The sequence below is a fragment of the Pezoporus flaviventris genome, unplaced genomic scaffold (genome assembly GCF_033815535.1).
Source record: "Pezoporus flaviventris isolate CSIRO_AGI_PZ_B2104156 unplaced genomic scaffold, CSIRO_AGI_Pfla_v1 ptg000063l, whole genome shotgun sequence".
NCBI lineage: Eukaryota > Metazoa > Chordata > Aves > Psittaciformes > Psittacidae > Pezoporus > Pezoporus flaviventris.
Genome location: NW_026892611.1, coordinates 4,243,209 through 4,261,163, shown reverse-complemented (window position 1 = coordinate 4,261,163; position 17,955 = coordinate 4,243,209). Strand labels below are relative to the sequence as shown.

The 17,955-nt window shown below is 42.5% G+C and overlaps 1 protein-coding gene across 4 annotated transcripts in view; it reads left to right on the top strand.

Annotated features, from left to right (window-relative positions):
* VPS53 (VPS53 subunit of GARP complex) overlaps window positions 1–17,955 on the top strand; it is a 67,222-nt gene that overhangs the window by 18,147 nt on the left and 31,120 nt on the right. For 2 of the 4 annotated variants that reach the window (XM_061470283.1, XM_061470286.1), the window contains 9 exons: window positions 1,360–1,446; window positions 1,725–1,840; window positions 2,965–3,084; window positions 8,706–8,784; window positions 10,026–10,169; window positions 11,523–11,665; window positions 12,353–12,494; window positions 13,767–13,868; window positions 17,209–17,303. In XM_061470283.1, the coding sequence (XP_061326267.1) occupies window positions 1,360–1,446; window positions 1,725–1,840; window positions 2,965–3,084; window positions 8,706–8,784; window positions 10,026–10,169; window positions 11,523–11,665; window positions 12,353–12,494; window positions 13,767–13,868; window positions 17,209–17,303 (1,028 nt within the window). The remainder of the gene's footprint in view (window positions 1–1,359; window positions 1,447–1,724; window positions 1,841–2,964; window positions 3,085–8,705; window positions 8,785–10,025; window positions 10,170–11,522; window positions 11,666–12,352; window positions 12,495–13,766; window positions 13,869–17,208; window positions 17,304–17,955) is intronic. The other 2 variants (XM_061470284.1, XM_061470285.1) reach the window with 2 other exon arrangements.

The following is a 17,955-nucleotide window of genomic DNA, read 5'->3' as shown; positions in this document are numbered from 1 at the left end:
CGGAGACTATAGTTAACTATGTTGAAAGGAGCATTCTTTAGTTCTTTGGTTTGCACTTAATCCGCATGCCTTTAAATGGAAGAGAAAACTTTATCCTAAAAGGTAGCTAGACTGGAGCCAAATGAGAAGGTAGGTGGTGGTGTCCATTTCTGATTTAGTTGTCCCTGCAGCATGCTTGTGTGTTCACTTCCCTTAGTGAACATGCTATATGATAGTTGTGTGACACTAACAGATAAAGTGTTAACTTTCACGTGATTCAGAAGATATTTTGGAGGAGACTAGGAGACTTCTCCCCCCCCCCCCCCGAAAATGAGTTATAAAGCGTTTCCAACTTTTATACTTTTATTATAACGCAGCTATGTTCCAGCAAAAACTCCTGGCAGATAGTTTGCTCATACATTTCCAAATGAAGATGTGTTAAATTTATTTGCTGAAGGAGCTTGTAGCTTGTGCTGTAACCTTTGTCATGGGACTGGATATAAAAACAGAGGGATAGAAGCCCACTGAACAGCGGGAAACAAAGTGGAGCTGGAGCTGGAAATGTTATCAGAGTGGGAAGGCAAAATGTGTTGAATTACTTCAGAAGTCAGATTTTGGACATGTGATTGCGGACATGTGGCTTCACTCTCTGAATCCACGTGTAGTTCACACTGGTTGTGTGAGGTCAGGATGCACCGTGGTTGTATAAAGGAGACCACGTGCCCCAAGAAGCTGGCAGTAAAACAGCACAAAACCCCAAGGCCAGGTCCAGTTCCCATGTTCAACCCTCTTTACCCACTAATCCTGTGCCCACTCTTCTGTGCTTAAAAAGAGCTGTTCCTCTTGCAGGTGGGTGGGAGGCTTGAGCTGTCCACCCCAAAGGAATCAGCAAAATATGTTGTTTTCTAACAGGATAATACCCTACTGATTCAGTGAGGGGTTTAGGCAGGCCCTCACTGTTCTATGTGTAATGTGTATTTTTTATTTAGAGCTAATGAACATGGTTTGTGGAGGTTTCATTTTCCTGCTGTAAATACTTATTGAGTACGTTCTACATTTTACCACACTTCGTGCATCGAAATTTATTGCAGTAACCTTAAACCTATTCACAGTTCTTATTAGAGAGGTGATTTCCTAGAATTTCTCATTTAGATTTTGCCAGAGCATTATTATAAAATGGATACTGAAGTGCTGCTCCACTCAGGTTAAATATCCCAACATGGTACATTGATTTTTGATGTGCTGACAATGTTTTCTTTGTAAGAAAACAGCTTCCCTCCACTGCTCCAGCCCAGGGGCTGTAGGGAGCAGTTGTGTATTTCTTAGAAGGTGAAAACTGAATGTAGTTTTCTTTCCACTCTAACCTTGTTTCTTTTCCAGGCCCTGGAAGAAGCCCAGAAAGCCATTCAGCAGCTCTTTGGGAAAATTAAGGATATTAAAGACAAAGCTGAAAAATCTGAACAAATGGTGAGCAGTAGTTTCTTTCTAACCTTTGAAAGGGAGCAGGGCACTGACTTTTACTTCCAGTTCTCCTTAAGGAGGGAACATTTTTGTCCCTGGCCCTTGGGACTGGGTGATAATTTGCTGTGAGGCATGTGTTGAACCTGTACCCTTCTTTGTCTGTTAGCAGGGTTGTAGAGCTAATGTGCCTGTAGTCCTGAAAAGAGGAGAGGGTGCTTTTTATGTCCTTAAAATTTTGTTGCTGTGGCTTGATACTTCACCAGACTCGTTTTTTTATGCACTAGGTTAAAGAAATCACACGGGACATCAAGCAGTTAGATCATGCCAAGCGTCATCTGACCACCTCCATCACCACCCTCAACCACCTGCACATGCTGGCAGGGGGCGTGGATTCACTGGAGTAAGTATGTGAATTTTTAGTGGTACTTTGATGCCACTGCTGAGTTCTTAAGTTTGGTGCAGTGCTCTAAATAGGTCTGTAACAGCTGCTTGTTTTTCTGGAGGGAAGTTTGCTTAATAGGTTGCAGTCTTGATTTTTGCTGGCAGATCCTTTCTGTGTTGCTCTGAGTGACCTGCAAGCTGTGTTGCTGTATTTAATGGTTTGCAGCATCGATTGCTTGAATTGCTGTGTTGATCCTGGGTGATAAGGAATGAGCCTGGCTTCATTAAAGAGTAAGTCTGTACAGTTAGATATCCTCATCAGGGATATGCTGTTCAGGGATCTGGGGGCATTTTTACCAGTTTTATGTCTTACACTGGAATGAGTTCTTTTTCAGGAAGGTCTACTTTAGTTCTGAGAATGAGTTTAAAGAAGCCTTACAGCTTGTACTCTGTATGAAGGGGGTTAGATGTTTCTAATAGTCCTCTGTGGGTTTTTTTAATGTGCTTGAGGAGCCCACAGGCTGGGGACATTCAGTCCTTCACATGTTGCATCTCTGAAGTTGGGAGACCCAGGCACAGCCTGTGCTTAGATTGTAGCAAATGAGCAAATGAGTGTTCAGAATACAGTTTTACTGAGGCTACTGGCTCCAGTGGAATCATTTTAAAGGATGAAATACAAATAAATAAATTTTTTTGTCATTTCCCTGTGAAAGTTATTAACAGAAAAGTCAAGGTTAACAGCTTTTCAGCATAATGATCCTCCTCCCTGTGAAGCTTTAGCTCACACTTTCTGTCTGGTGATGAATGGCTTAACTCAGGTCATTACAGTGAAATAACATTTACTGTCTCCGGACCCATACTGGGAAGCGGATGCATTCAGGAGTTTACATGTTCTTTGCCAAGCCTTGCTTTTGACATTTATGTTTTTGAGGCACTGCTAGATGTGTGCTGGATTGGTTTATTTTAGTATTGGTTAAGTGAAATTTTAATGCTGCGTTGGAATGTTAATGAAGAGTTGTGTATTTTAGAAGGAGAAATGTCAATAGGGACTGGCATGACCCAGTGGGGATGAGGTAACCTATGGAATTACCACCCAGGATTTTCATCAAATCTGCCTTTGTAAATCTTTAATTTCCTCTACAGGGCTATGACCAGGAGAAGACAATATGGGGAAGTTGCCAACCTTCTCCAGGGTGTTGTGAATGTGTTAGAGCATTTCAACAAATACATGGGGATTCCTCAGATTCGACAGCTTTCTGAAAGGTAAAATGGTCAAACCTTGAGCACTTGCATGCCTGCTGGGAAGGGAGGTTAGAAAATGCATTAGGCAGAATCGGTGTGTCAGGGATGTAAAGTCTGGACATGGTCCTTAGAGCTTCTTTCAAGCCAAAGCAGATAGGTTAAAATGGGACACAATTTGCTCAACTCTTGAGCAGCCTATTCTGTTAATACTCTTCTGTTAAATAACAGTAATTAGTACAGATATAATTAATGACAGTTCTGTGTTTCTCATTGACTGGCTTTTAAGTTACTGGAGTAATCTGTGGGAGTGCAAATTTATTTAGGTGACCTTTATGTGCAGGTGTTTGAACCCTGAGGTGACGCTTTCTCCTGCTTTCTTGACCTCAGCGATACAATTGAGCAGCCTGGCATGAAGCAGAAATATATACATTAACATCGTGGTGCGTGGGATCCCTTTCTGCCCAGACATGTGCCTTACTGCTGTCAAATTGCTGTTAAGATACACCTTTGCCCAAGGCTTTAGGCAGGCAGGATTTCTTTTTGTGCGTTGTCAAAACTCAGTTATTCTGAGCACCTTGAGTTTCTTCTGCCAAAACCTGCTCCCATTGCCCAGTTCTGTTGAGATTTGAGGCTTATAGCAAATCCTCCCAAAATTGCATGCAGTACACCTTGGCTGCTGAGTTTATGTAGTCTTGATTTTCTAATGTGCAGTCACACATTTAAATTTGGTGAGTTTTGATGGAGCTTCAGCAGCAAATGCCCACAGTTTCTCAGCAGTAGCCTGATCTCTGAGGGTCTTGGCTTCATTGGGAGGTGACAGATGGGTGTCAGGGGAATGAGGTCCTCTCTGTTCTAGGGGCCATTGCTGTCCCTGGCCAAAACCTACTCTTCCTGCTTTACAGCAGGCTTTACTTCTCTTAGATCACACACACAATGTTTGCTTAACAGCCTGTAGTAGTGCTGAGCATAGCTCAGAGGTGAAAATAGCCTTTTAACATTAGGGATGAACTTTCTTAATGATACAGCCATACCTGAGATCGTGTGAGAGTTGCAAATGTATCACCACCATCCTCCTGATGTCTGAGGTGACTTTGTTCATTACAGAGGTACTTGAAGGAGCCTTCCAGGCACAGTAATGAATGTTTTTGGTAACTCCTCTTGCTAAGACTGCAGCTGGCTGCCTGTGCTGTTCAGTGATGGAAACGGTGGTTGAATGATTTGTTTGTAATGTTTTCATCTGTTGGCCTTTCTTTATGGTATAGACAACTCTTCCAGAAACCCCAGATGGAATCCATGAGATGGAGCAACAGAAAAATTCACCCTAAGTCTAGAGAGAGAGAGATGGGGCCTTGTTTTAACAAAGCATTTGGCCATAAGCGTTTGCTTAAATGAACATGAACATCAAGGAAATATAAACATATGTCAGGGCTTTCCTGAATTTAGGCTGTTGTCTATTCTAGCCTCACGCTCAGAAAGATAACTTGCTTCATTTTCTTCGAGTGGTAATACCCTTGGGCAGAAACCTGCTGTCATTGGCCATTTTAAGGCCAAATCTGATTTAAGCCCCAGTCCAGAATTTTGGCTGGTTTTCTGATGGATGATTATTTAATACTTTTGTAGCTGCCGATAATTAGAGCAAACAATTCGGGCTGCTGCTAAAAGGCACAGTGGTTTCGAGTCACGCCAGAGAGACTGGCAAGGACACTGGGAGAAACTTCTTTTGTTTTATTCTCCCTTCAAGATAAGGATCTGAAAAGCTGAAGAAAGTCTGTTGCTCCTATTTTTAGAATTGCCTCGGCAGGGTTTTCCTTCCAGTGTTTACACAGGGAGAGTTGCACCATCTGGTAGCGATAGAAGCGGCTGCTTGTGGGGTGAAAGAAGAGCTGCACCCAGGGTGTTGCTGGGTTCTCTTTACTGCTTTGACATCCAGGCAGCAAATTACTACAGGGAGGTCTATGGCACAGTAATATCTGCTTTGGAGTTTGACTACACGTGTATGTATTAGGGCCCAATTTGGAGTTGAGTTTTCACTCTCTTTGCTTGGGAAATACATTCGTGGTTCATGAAACATCAAAGGAAGTTTGCCTGGCTTCTTGCAGGGCTGTTTTTAGACTGTGAAATTGCTGGGGTTTGATATCTCATGAATTTGGTTTAATGGTACAAATGAAGCCTCTGAGATGTTTGTGAAGGCAAGAAATGCGTTAGTAGATGTTGGCACAGACTTGTGACAGTAGCCAAAGTCTATTATATACAATAAGTCTATTATATACACTGTGAAATGAGCAGAGTCTGTTGCTTTCTTTAATAAAAGAGCCTCTCTTTCTTGTCATGAATGCAGTGAAGCCAAATATGAATGGGAAACCATGGGAAGGAGAAGTGCCTGCTCCAGGGGTGTTGGATGTGCTCTTTGTCATAGGGTATTCAATTGAGGTTCCTGCTTCTTGATGCTGTGAAAACTAATGATGTATTTTTAATGTTGTTTTTCACCTGTTCTGTCCCTTTGAAAATAACCAAACAAACTCCCTCTTTAAGTATTAATTGGAAACCTGGACTGAAGTCTCAGAGCCAGCAAGAAGTTGGCTTCTTGTGGTGATCCTGTTGATTTAAAAGTGGCACAATTCATAGCCAAATGTAAATATTTTCCTAATCATGTTCTTAAACCAACTTCTTATAGGGTACATTGGAAGTTGTTTGTTGTAGTAAATAGGAATATTTTGTTTTCTGTCAATCCTCTTCTGTTTTCCGTCTCCGGAGGGAGTGTATAATTAGCAGTTACAAACCCACCCATGAGAGTGGTCGAGAAAGCCTAGCAGATAGTGGAAAAAAGCCTGGAAAGTATTTAGGAGAAAGGTGATTATAAGTTTGCCACAGAAAACAGGCTGGCTCAGCCTCTTTTTATCTCACCAAGCTGCCAGGCCTAGTTTAAGATTTCTGGTAGCTTTGGCTAAAGGAGTTGTGGTTTCTAGTAATTTAATGTCATTTGAAACATAACAGTGGGTTTTCTTGTTTTTGTTTTTTTAAAGGCGGGGAAATGGGGGAACAAAAGCCACTAATAATAAAACAAAAGTCAGAGAAACAGAAATCACTAACACTCGGGTAACCAGAGGTTTTGGCACATGCAGGCAACCCCAGGAAAAGGCAATTCCCTGCTGCGACAAACCAGGATTGTTGCTGCCATACCCCTGCATGCTGCCAGGGGGAATCTAGTCAGGAAAAATATTCTAGGAAGAGATCCTAAATCTGTTATCAGCTGAGAGCTGCTGGGGTTGCTTTAGTAGGCAGTTCCCTTCCTGCAAGGGGTTAAACACACACACTTTTCTGCACTTGTGCAGAAATGGCCCTTCAGCGGTGAATGCGAGTGAAGCCGGTCATGGGGTAGGGGCTTTTATCACTGCAGTTTCCATTGCATGAAGATTATTCTGAGTTATCGAACGCATTACAGCTTTACATGGGGAGTAATAATCCATAGTGGCTGAAGCAAGTGTTCTCTACCTAAAGCAATCGATCTGGAGAGAAATGGCATAAAGGTCTTCATGTTTCTGGGTGCCTGCTCATGGGGAAAAAATAATCACGTGTGCCTCTGTATGTGTGCTTGTGTGAAGAGGGATAGTTACTGGGAGGGCAGTCCCTGTCATTGCTCACACATACCTAAACCTTTGGCAACTTCAGGGTCTATTCTATCCCCATTTTACAAAATATGAAGGAAAAAAAACCCTAAAACTCATTTTCCCTCTTTGAGATTTTTAAGCCAGACAGAAATATGTATCTTCAACATCCCAGTTCAAGGCATTCCTGCAAGTTTCTTAATTTAGGGAGATGAGAATCCCTGTTAAGACTATCCTTAAGTACTTTCCTGAATCGCAGCCTAAAACAACAAAGCCCACGGACAGAGCTTTTAACTGCTTGACAGGGCTTCTTTTAAATTTGTTGAGTCTTCAGGAATCTGGCTGCTGCTCTTCTCAGTGCCTCCTCTGTGCTCCCTGCAGCTGTTGTCAAATAGGAAGGTTGCTGTAGCTGGTCATAAGGAAAGAAGTACAACAGCCAATAACTTGTTTATAAAAACTCATTTATTTCTGCACCTCATAATGCTGAAGACTTCTTGTTCCTTGATTATTTCAAAGATAGAAATTTTCAGTCCAAGTTCAGCATCTTTTTTTCTTCTTTTTTCCCTCCTTTCTCTTAAAGATCAAAGGGTTTTGTTCTGTGATGCTTTCTTACATGAATTACGAGTGCTTGCTTGTACAGTGTAGGCAGGATTATACCCGTAGTTGTGGCTGTTGGGCTGGGTTCCTCTTTACTGCTTAAATTTCCCACTCCTATTTCAACATATTAGTGAATCCTTTTTGTTTCACAGGTAGGAAGGTGTTAACTAGGGATCTATACCTGGGAGAGTAGAAGGGTTTCTAAACATTCCTTTGAAGCAGAGAGCTTAAATAAAAATTACATTTGACATTTCAGGCAGGAAGCTTTTCCAGCAAAATCCCCATAAATAAATCCTGGATAAGGCAGGTCATACATAAAGTTAAATCACAGATCTGAAGTTATATTTCATTTAAAGGACTAGAATTTTCTGCATTTGGCACCATTAAAGAATCCAGCCTGTTCTCCAGCATTGTCAGATCATCTTGTAGAGTTTCACTACTAATGGACCTCAAGCGGGAAGATTAAAGAAGCAGTTCAGTCTTTGATAAGGCTGAGGAATCAAAAAGAATCCAAGTCTTCTCCCCACAGTCTGAGCAAACATTTTGACTAAAGTAAATGTAGCCACTCATTGTGACATCTCAGTCTCAGTGGAAAAATCCACTGCTTTGAGTGATCAATTTAGACCTTAAAGCGTTTCCAGTATAGTAAAAAGCGATGGAAGAATTCAAGGGCTGCAGAGGGACATAAGTGCCTAACTGTTTGTTTTGGCTTTTTCCAGTGTGTGTAGGCATTTCCATTTCCATAGAAGTATCAATTAAGCTATATTGACTTTTATTTCTGGAAATGGGAAGCTTTCTTCTCTCAGCCAGCTAAAGAGCAAGGCTGTGGTTTGTTCAAAACTTTTTCACCCATTTCATACCTTTGTTTTTTTATGCTTCTTAAGACGTGGAGGATTTATAGGATAAAAGTGCAGCCAACAGTATTCACATGGATGCATTGGAAAGTAGGTCGGTGTACCTGGAACTGTGAAAGGTTAATGATGAAGCTTGAGATATTGTGAAGCTTTTTATATGTTAGAAACAAGCTTTTGTTGAAATGTGATCAACATACACAAATGTAAAGATGGGTTGGTCACGCTGACTTTAAAGGAACCCTCCTGATTTCTCAGCTGATTAACAGGCCCTTATTGAAATACTAAATTACAGCTGGGTTAAACCATCTAGGACACATTCTGCTACAGCTCAGAGATCCTTGCTGTGGAGCTGGAGTTTTCATCCTGGTGTCATTCATGAACCAAATGCTCTCCCAGTTTTGCCATACAGGCTTTCATGGATGGATGAAGGATGTTTTCTCTTTAGCATGCTTTTTTTTTTTTTTTGTCCCCTAAAAACCTTTGTTTATCTGTTAGTGTTTCAGACCACTTTGTAGTAATGTTTGCAGGCAGTGAAACCAGGAAGTTGTACCACCAGCAAAGCCTGTGCTTTCTCTGTCCTCATCAGGGTGAAAGCAGCACAGAATGAGTTGGGACAACAGATCCTGGCTGACTTTGAGGAAGCCTTTCCTTCTCAAGGTACAAAGGTAAAGTTCTCATTTCCCCTCTTCCTCCCATTGAATATGTTGTTGAAAACTATTCAATGTAATTGGCATTGGTTTAAATCTCATTTTACATCTAGACTGGTTATCTCTCTCTTTCAGGAGTTGATTTAGAAAGCAAACAAATCTCCCAGGCTGTAGGGTGCCAGGTATATTTCTCACTGCTTATGTCTAGTGAGTATGGGAGAGAAATTACACCCTTCCTCTGTCACGCTGTGACACATCTATTGCAGCGAGGTCTGCAAGCCAGTCAAGGAATGCCCCAAGCAAACCATGTCTGGCCTTGCAGACCAGAGTGTGGTTCCCTCAGCACCTCACCCAGCTTACTGGTTATTTGTTGGACACACAAAGGTTTGTGTTGTGTTCAGAGAAAGCCAAGCACAGGCTGTTTGTTGACATGCTGCCACCAAGTTTGTCTTTGGTTTAGTCAGCACAGATACAAATCTGGGCTAAGGCTGAGGCACCAAATGTGCTTTCCCAAAATTATGCATCCAAACGTTTGCAAACAATCTGTGGGGTAGGTGTGAATTGAAATTTACTTCAAGGAAAATACTAGTTCTGTCTTCCAAAGTACCAGGTCTGCTGGTTCCTTTGTAAAACTAACAAGTACAGAAATGCAGAAACTATTTGGAACAGATCCTCAATGAAGGGCAAATCTATGTCCACATGAAGCAGCATCAAAAGAGCTTTTTTTGAAAGAAGTTTCTAATTTTTCTGTCTTCTCCACTAACATCATGGCTTGTGCCAATACAGACCAGCAGATGCTACTTTATGTTGCAAATTGATCATCTGTAGACTGCTTTTTTTCCCCACATTAATTTGGCTTTCAGGTTTGCAGAAAAGGGTTTTGCTTTTCCCACTTGTCAGCCACATCTCTTAGCTGTTCCTCAGAGTATCTAGGCTGATGAAAGGCTTTGCAGAAGTGATGGGACAACAGTTCTTTCTGTAGATGGAGCTGGCAGCTTTTCTGTGGTGAGGAGCTTCCTGGCTCCTGAGCTGTAGAACAACTATATGGCCAGTGAAATGGAAGCAGCTCAGATTTCATTCCAACAGAAGAAAGATGCCTATGTGATAATAAAGAGTAACAGCAGAAGCATTAAGGAGAGAATAATGGGAAAGGATAAAAACAAGATAAGCTGAATACTGCAGGGTAACCTGCAGTACAGTTTACATTCACCCATTCAGCTATTTAACCTTAAAACCTTTGTTCCTGTTTATTTTGATAGAGGCCTGGTGGACCCAGCAATGTCTTACGCGATGCGTGTCTAGTCGCCAACGTCCTGGATCCCCGAATCAAACAGGAAATCATCAAGAAATTTATTAAACAACACCTCTCAGAGTATCTGGTCCTTTTCCAGGAAAACCAAGATGTAAGGAAAGCTTAGCAAGCTCCATTTGGATTTCACATTTTGCTGGCGTTCACGGAGGTCACGTTTCCACAGGTTCCTGTGGTGAAGTGTTTCTAACGTGAGGGCTCAGGAGCAGAGATGTGTGGGTGTGGGATGAACTGAATGATGAGTTGGAGGTCAATGTCATCTCTCCCAGGATGACTTCTTCCCACCTTAGACCTCGCTTTCATGTACCAGCACTGGAAATGTTTCTCCCTCATATAGTAATAAAGAAATTCGAGTTTATCAACTTTCTGCCCTTTAAAGGGTTGAAAAATCAAGCTTTGAAAATTGTAGACCTAAAAACTTTGGAAACCAACAAAACTTCCCCCCAAACAAGCAAAAAACCCCCAAACAACCAAAATGCCTAGAAAAGGGAAGGGATTTCCAGAAGTGGATTAATCTTTGCAGCTAATTTTTAAACTTCCTGTTCTGGTGCTAACAGCTTTGAAAAATTTACTATAATCATCTTGAATCTGAAAAACTACCAAAGGACCAACCACAAAACCGACCTTGAATCAAAATGTGGTTTAACAGTTTCAAAATTTTAACAGTTTGTGACAAAGAGGGGAAAAGAAAGCTAAAATGCTTCATTTTAAATAGCATTTTTCCATCAAAGTTTGTTTTTATTAATCTTGCAACTTTCTGACCAGAAAACACTAATGCTGAGGGGGAAAAAAATCCCATCCTGCTCATGTTAGAGGAATTCTTGTAGAAGTCTCTGTATCCACGGTCCAGCTGAATGGAAGCATCCAGGAATTCCTGCGTTCTCATCCCACTGTTGACTTTAACCGCTCTTTCTGCGAAGCAAAGGGGGTGGGATCAAATGAATTATTTATGGATTGAGTTTTCAATAGTACCTACGTGATCTAGGTTTGCTGTTATCCTCGTTTTCAACAGAACTTGCTCTCTTAATTCTCAGAAGGTAGAGTTTGCACTCTGGTGTGTGTTTAAGCACTTTGAATCATAGAATAATTTAGGTTGGAAAAGACATTTAAATCATCAAGTCCAACTGTTAACTCAACACTGCCAAGTTCACCACTAAACCAGGTCCCTAAGTGCTGCATCTACACGTCTTTTAAATACCTCCAGGGGTGGTGACTCCACCGCTTCCCTGGGCAGCCTGTTGCAGTGATTGACAACTCTTCCAGGGAAGAAATTTTGCCTAATATCCAGTCTGAACTTCCCCTGATGCATCTTGAAGGATTCAAAGAATTATTAATAGTGGTCAAGTTAACTTGGATCAATAACACAAACTGCTCTGTGAAAATACAGCAGCACAGTTAAGCAGTCAGGCTGCTGCTGTTTAAAGATGATGTTGTCCATCTTACTCAGGTGGCCTGGCTGGATAAGATCGACCGACGTTACGCTTGGATAAAGCGTCAGCTGGTGGACTACGAGGAGAAGTACGGGCGGATGTTTCCCCCGGAGTGGTGCATGACGGAGCGCATCGCTGTGGAGTTCTGCCATGTCACGAGGTGAGTGTCTGGGGAGATGCCCTGTGATGGCTCCCAGCAGTGTCACCTTCCTTAAAACAGCAGGTTGGCTTGTCTTTTGCCAAATGGAGTGTTTATCCATAGGACTCTAAAGGCAGTCTTTAAATATCTATGTATAATTCTCTATGATTAAGAGCAAGTGAAGAGTGAAAACCCTGAGAAGCATCACTAAAACTGCATGTACTGTTGTGAGTGAGATACTGTGGGAATCAATTTTCAGTGTAACAGAGGTAAAAATCAGTAACATTAGATACCAAGTGAAGCTGACTGCCTCAAACCATGCTTTTCACCAGCCAGAAGCAGGGGACCAGCGGAAACTGCCAGCTGGAGTCTCAGGAGTACCATTGCCTTTGTTCTGGGACCCCAGTCAGAGACACTACAATTCCCAAGGTTTGATCCCGCAGGCTTTCCTGGCTGCAGCAGGGTGCTGGCTGTTAGGAGATGGGGTCCTGTTACCCACAAAGCTCTAAACAACTGTGGTTATGTTTGAAATGTGATCTGTAAAGCAGTTTTATGTTAGAGAGCATCTTAGGAATTAGCTTGACTTTTTCTGTGATGAAAGTCTGTCTAGGGAATAGACTGAATTACAGTGTTAGATTTCAGATCTTTCTCTTTATAGAAAACCACATTTGTTTTTTCTATTCCCTCGGTCTTCCTTCTGTCTTTCAGGACAGAGCTTGCTAAGATAATGCGCACAAGAGCAAAGGAGATTGAAGTGAAATTGCTTTTGTTTGCAATTCAGAGGACAACCAACTTTGAAGGACTTCTGGCTAAACGCTTCTCAGGTTGCACTCTGGCTGATGGATCAGTGGTAAGGGGACTTCTAAGAACAGCCCTTTACTCAACGTCTTTGGGAGAAAAAAATCCCTCTCACACGTAGCTATGGAAATGGGAGACTGCAAAAGGTGTCGCCTGCAGCCTCCTTTTGCACTTGTTAAGGGCGTTTAGTGTGATGTGCTCAATGGCTTGTAGTTGGGAAAGTGTTTCTTGGTATTGACTGTGGCAGAGAGCTTACAAGAAGGAGGAAGGACACTGTTTGTGTACTTTTTTGGTTCTCCTGAGCCCTGTGCTGTTTGCAACTGAAGCCATTGCCAGGGAGAACCACAAAGTAATTATGGCATGGTGACTGCGTTACAATGTTTGTTCTCTGCATGGTGATGACACATCATAACTAAAAGTTCCCTCTTGTCTTCATTTCTGGCTACCACACACTCACCACATGGTACCAACTTTCAGTCCCACATTGTCTGTTGGGTTAGTCTTACTTGCAGGGGCATTAGTGGTTTCTAGTTTTCAGTGTCTCATTTGGTAGATTGTAAAGTCAGAGCCAAGAGAAACAGCTCAGTGAATATCTCTGGGGCCATCTCTGTTCTTTTTCTGCCTGAAATCTCAGCCAAGAGCTCTGCCAGCCAAGTGCCCTGGGAGCACAGAGTCCACGTGTGACTCAGAAGCTGCTGGTTTGAGGTTGGCTTCTCTGACCAGCTGGTGTCTTGAAGCCTACTTGGATGTGATAATTCAGCCTATGAGGCAACCCTGCTGGACCCACTTGTAATTTGCTGTGGATCAGTAGGTGCCACTAATTAAAAAGGGAAGTCCTGTAAGGTTTTCCTCCTGGCTGAATTTAGATCTTTCAAGAGTATGGCTTTATTTTTCTGACAAATTTCATAGGGGATCTGCAGCTTTGATTAAATTGGCTTCACTGGGTTGTTGTCCCTTTGGAGAGGGTAGGCACAGAGGCTGTTACAACTGAGAAAACCAGGAGGAGTGTGTAGTTTGCAATCAAAGAAAAATTTTTGTCCCCCTTTCTGATGTGCCTGGAGGCTCTGACACACTGACAGCGGGTGAGCATGGGTGTAAGAAGTGCAGGCTTCTTGCAGTGCTCAAGATGAATGTGCTGGTGGAGCAGTGGAGAGGAGCCAGACTCATGCCTTATAGTAGGAGGGAGTGTGCTGTAACCTTGATGAAAAGGCACTGCCTGGCACTCTGCAGTCACCTCTGTGTTTGGAAAAGACAAACTCTTCTACAGTGCTTTGAAGTAAAGCAAAACAGACTGTTCTCTGAGGAGCTTCCTCTTTTTTAACAGAAGAAGCCAGAAGTGCCACTTCCCTCCACCAACCCGTTTCTGGAGGACGAGACTGGGACAGAGACAGATGAGATTGTGATTGAGAAGAGTGATATGGACAAAGTAAGTCTTTGAAGTTCTCCAGTTGTCAGTGAGGCAGTCTCTGTGTTAAAATCTCTAGTGATGCCTAAGCTTTTCCCATCACATAGATTTGAAGGGTTTGTTTTCACAGCAATTAAATTTAGTGCATTTTTGATCCTTTGGGCAGTATAGACTCCCAGTACACCCATGGTTTGCTGTGGCTCACTTCACTGAAACCAAAGCAATCTTTATTTCAGTTAATAGTGCAGAGACAATCTGCCACATGAGAGTGAGTTGGATTCCGTTCTAGGCCATACAGCAGTGGCTCAAATGTAACTAAGGATTTCTGTCAAAGAAAGATGAACTAACAGAGTTGGGTTGTCTGATCCCAGAAGAAGCTCCCACTACAAACAGTTCCAATTCATATTTTTCCTTGTCAGCCAGGCAACTGAGCCTGGAGTCACCAGGCAACTCATTGAACTTTCAAGTGTCAGTTTTAGATTTTCACTCTAGATATATTACTTCTGGGATTTTTATCTCTACAGTGCTTTTCATCTATTACCTCTGCAAAGCAGGCAACACCTAACCACTTGTAAAAGCACTGGGTTTCCAAAGCCCTCTGCAAATATTAAAGGAGCGAATAGTAAGCACCATTGTTTTAATTGGCACCAATATCAAAGCCTGTAAGCCCCATACTTTTTACTCTCCAGATGGACATTTTTTAACTGTTCAGTTGTAAGTTGTTCAAGGCAGGTACCCTCTCCTTGTTTGGTGAGTTTACAGCCCTGTAAATGGGCCATTTGCAGGTGGTATCCTGATGGATGTCCAGGCCCTGAGGCCTACTCAGATCCATGCCACTGGGGAGATCTGGGGGGTGGTAGGTCTCCACCAGCACAGTTTGGTGCGCTGCATCCCCTCCACATTTTCACATGAGCAGGGCAGCCTTCTGCCTTCCACGCCAGCCCAAGTCCTGAAATACAATGATGAAGAAAAGTTTTTCTCTTTCCATTAAAATACAACTTGGGCAGTTATCAGTGATGTGGAAGACAGAGATTGGGAGCTCAGGGAGACAGGTGTGTGATGAGTTCTTTGTGAAGAGCTTGCTTTCCATTGTCTGTAATGGCTGGGAGAAGGTTGGCTCTGATGTCTGATGGCATCTGATGATGGCTCTGTGATTACATCCTTGGAGAAGTCAGTGGTGCTAGAAGACACATGAAGAGATAATTACACTAATTAGGCTGCTTAGGGCTGCTTGTGTTGAGCAGTGGAATGCACTGCCTTGGCCAGAAGCACTTCTGAGAAAGGAACTGCTCTGCTTCCTGTACGTGGGCAGGCTGGTATGAAGCCATCCATGGAGCTATCCCTTGGAATGCCATTTGTAGTGAGGTTGCCCTCTCTTTCTGGGTACACCCTGTGTTAACCCTCACAACACAGTCTTGGGCTCTGCCAAATGGGAACCCCATATGGCTCCCATTTCAGTTTCAAAAGCACTAACATCTGGTGGTTAGTGCTGGTGAGTTCATGTTGGAAGTCACCTGCTGTAACTAGCTGAAGAAGAGAATGGACAGCAAGAACTTGAGTGATAGAGCTCTTCCAAGACACTGGTCCTGAGAATTTAAGACACGTGGGAGTGTAAGAGGGAGCACAAGAATATTTTTTGTGGGGGAATCCATGTTAAAAACGAACCTCTTTTAGTAATCCTAGCAGTTCAATTTAATCTGTTTACTTTGGATAGTAATGAAAGGAAACTGGGCCAGCTGCAGACCTCCTTACTGTGACAACAGTAACCTTTTATTATTTCCATCAAACTCAAGGAGGAAATAGCTTAAACATCTGCAGCTTTTGGACAGGATTGCACTCTCTGAAACACAGCTTCACTGCTACTGTTAAAAGATTTAGTATTCTCTCCACCAGACATGCTGGGAGCAGCATGATGCAAAGACGCACACACACACACACAGAAAACCAGTCCTGCAAGAGGAGTTGGCTCTTCCAGCCTGGTAAATCATAAACATTGTGAATCTGCAACCTTGTGCTGGCGCTGCCATCCTGGAGACTTGGCCACTGGAAGGTTGCTGTATTTGCCACCTATTGTTTCCCTCATGCTCCGTTAAGCGTGTGCATCCGGCAGAAATGGGCAGGCCCTGGCAGAGGGGTTGGGATGCAGAATGCTGGGTAGTGGCTCTCTCCCAAAGCTGTAAAAACTTACATTCTCCAGTCGTGCTCTTAGTGAGAAGGTTAATGAAGCCAGCCTTACAGAGGTGGTCTGGTCTCCATAAAACCGTTTGCTCACTTCAGGTTTGCAGCCATATGTTAGTATTCATTGTGTCTTTGACACGATTGTTATTTCTGAGCAATGCTTACCTAGTAATTCTGCAAAAGACTTAGTGCCACCTCCTTTGGCATTTAGGAAAGTATGTCCTTGAGGGTCTCTTGTTTTGCTTTTCTTATGCTTAAAAGAAAAAAAATCAATTGGAAAAATTCGTGTCTTCGTTGGCTGGGAGCTGATCCTGGCTTTTTTGTGGAGAGGGGCAAGAATTCCATTCCAGAGTCACTGCAGCCCTCTTTGCAGGCAGGGAAAACGTGTCAGCTTGCCGGGGAGCAACAGGAAAGATTGTCTATCAATAAAAAACAATAATAAAAATGTAGCTGTAGGGCAAAAATGAACTTAAAGGCTCTGCCCAGCCTGGTACTTGAACATGCAGAGATGAAAGCATATGAGTAGTCCCAGTGGCTTCAGTGAGATGAGCTTGGCCACTGTGAGCGGTGCAGTACTAAGCTAAAATGAGAGTAAACCGGATGACTCCCAAATCGTATGTGCTTAAAGCTCTAAATTGACTTTAAAATACAAGTCTCTGCATCCCCAGAAATGTGCTTCACAGTGAAAGCATGCCGTAATGTTGTCTATATGATTCCAGCTCCTCTAGTAATTACGTGCTGTTTATCTAAATAAAAACATCCGGATGAAATCTGTAACTTTGAGTTATTCTCTTTTAATGTTCTAAAATGTAGGGATTTTTCAATGTTTCTTCTAAATTAGTGCTGCATTTCATTTCAGAGGTGACTAGTGGAACCTTAGTACTATTCAAAGGGTTCAGCAAGGTTTTATTTACAGACTGCATTAAGATTCTTCTACTGAAACCTGTTAGCATGGAGCAGCCTTTTCTTTAAGGATAAGAATATCTTGCAAGTGAAAAGATAATTCCTTGGCATACTAGCAGCTCTGCAAGAGGAAGGGAAGACTTAGACATGTGGACCCTGTATATACTGTCAGTTACATGCCTTTGATTATTTGACAGCAAATTTCTGTGTTGTAATATTTTTAAAGACTTAAATCCTTCTGGGCACATTTGAAACCAACACTCTAAATGTTTTCTTACAGCCAAAGAAGCCAAAGGTCCCTGACAACCCTTTCCATGGCATTGTTTCCAAGTGCTTTGAGCCTCACCTTTACGTGTATATTGAGTCTCAGGACAAGTGAGTAACCAGCATGGACTTTTGGGTTTGTTTGAGTTTGAAAGTGCATTGCAGTTGGATTGTGCTCGATTCCGTACTCAAGCTTCAGAAAACTCATTTCTTGAAAGTCTGCTTTCTGATTTCTTCAGGAGCAGTATTCGTGGTTCAAGAAAGAATGAGTGGGACCTTTGCTTGGGCAAAAATGAGTGTTCAGAGGGCTGTGGATGTTGGTTTCATTTGGAATTGCAAAGGCCTGTAGGAACAATGCCCATTGCCTTTCTGTGGAAGAAGCTTAGTGTTTGTGAAATTGCTTCTGTTGCCTCTGCAATTCCCACTGCAGACGTACCCCTTTCTTTCGTCTCATGTCTTCCACAAATAGTAGGTTTGCTTTTTCTGTAAAATACACATGTGGCTTCCTGGCAAAGGACTTTCAAGATTTGCTTTGTACAAATAAGTTATTTGAGATCCTAAGATGAAAGCTGCTGTAGATGAGCTGGCTGTAAGATAACATTATTATTGCTCACAGACTGGGACCTTGTCAAGGGCTTTAATCCCTGGAACCCTTCTTCATCTTCCTCTTTGACTTGCAGCAAAATAACTTGAATGAAAGAAGCTTTCAGCTTAGAGCTCTGAGAAGTTTTGAGAGTTCTCACCACACTTTTTTGTGCCCGTT